This window comes from Penicillium arizonense (assembly GCF_001773325.1).
Source record: "Penicillium arizonense strain CBS 141311 chromosome Unknown PENARI_contig083, whole genome shotgun sequence".
Taxonomy (NCBI): Eukaryota; Fungi; Ascomycota; class Eurotiomycetes; order Eurotiales; family Aspergillaceae; genus Penicillium; species Penicillium arizonense.
In genome coordinates this window covers 1-567 of record NW_019173360.1, presented here as the reverse complement: position 1 = coordinate 567, position 567 = coordinate 1, and the positions used below count along the sequence as shown (strand labels likewise).

General features: G+C 53.1%; 1 protein-coding gene across 1 annotated transcript; it reads left to right on the top strand.

The window, feature by feature from the left end:
* The first annotated feature begins 26 nt into the window (after positions 1 to 26).
* PENARI_c083G07178 (uncharacterized protein) lies at positions 27 to 545 on the top strand. Its single transcript, XM_022637722.1, has one exon. The coding sequence runs from the start codon at positions 66 to 68 to the stop codon at positions 171 to 173; it is 108 nt and encodes a 35-aa protein (XP_022482423.1). The 5' UTR covers positions 27 to 65; the 3' UTR covers positions 174 to 545.
* Positions 546 to 567: the final 22 nt, after the last annotated feature.

Sequence of the window (567 nt, the reverse complement as noted above, 5' to 3'; positions counted from 1 at the left end):
GAGGTTTCCATCAATGCAACGGACAGACAGTCCTGCACTGCTCTCCACGTCGCAGCAGAGTATGGATGCACGTCGGTAGCCAAGTGTCTGCTGGCCAAATGCGGTATAGATTCCAACGCAAGAGACAGTTACGGTCGCACCGCCTTCCACATCGCAGCAGAATATGGCAATAAGTCGATCACAGGGCTTCTTTTAGCATATGGTGCTGTGGATATCAATGCCCGAGATGTTAATGGGGCAACAGCACTCTGCTTAGCTGCAGATGCAAAACACACAGCTATAGCCCTACAGATTCTCGCAGAAGACCATGTAGACGTCAACGTGGCCGGTCAAACTGGCAGGACAGCTCTTCACCATGCGGCGAGCACGGGAAACATACCGATCGCATGTGTCCTTCTCGCCAAGGAGGATCTAGATCCTAACGTTCGCGACGACCAGGGATGGCCCTCTCTCACCTACGCAGCTTTCAATGGTGATTTACGCATGGTGGAACTCTTCCTCGCAAGGGGAGACATACAAGTGAACGTGCAACAGGCCCCTCCACTGTTCCATGCCGCCAAAAAGGGT

Bases quoted from the DNA above. Each gene is read 5' to 3' on its own strand.
- PENARI_c083G07178 (XM_022637722.1), top strand. From the start codon at position 66: ATGCACGTCGGTAGCCAAGTGTCTGCTGGCCAAATGCGGTATAGATTC.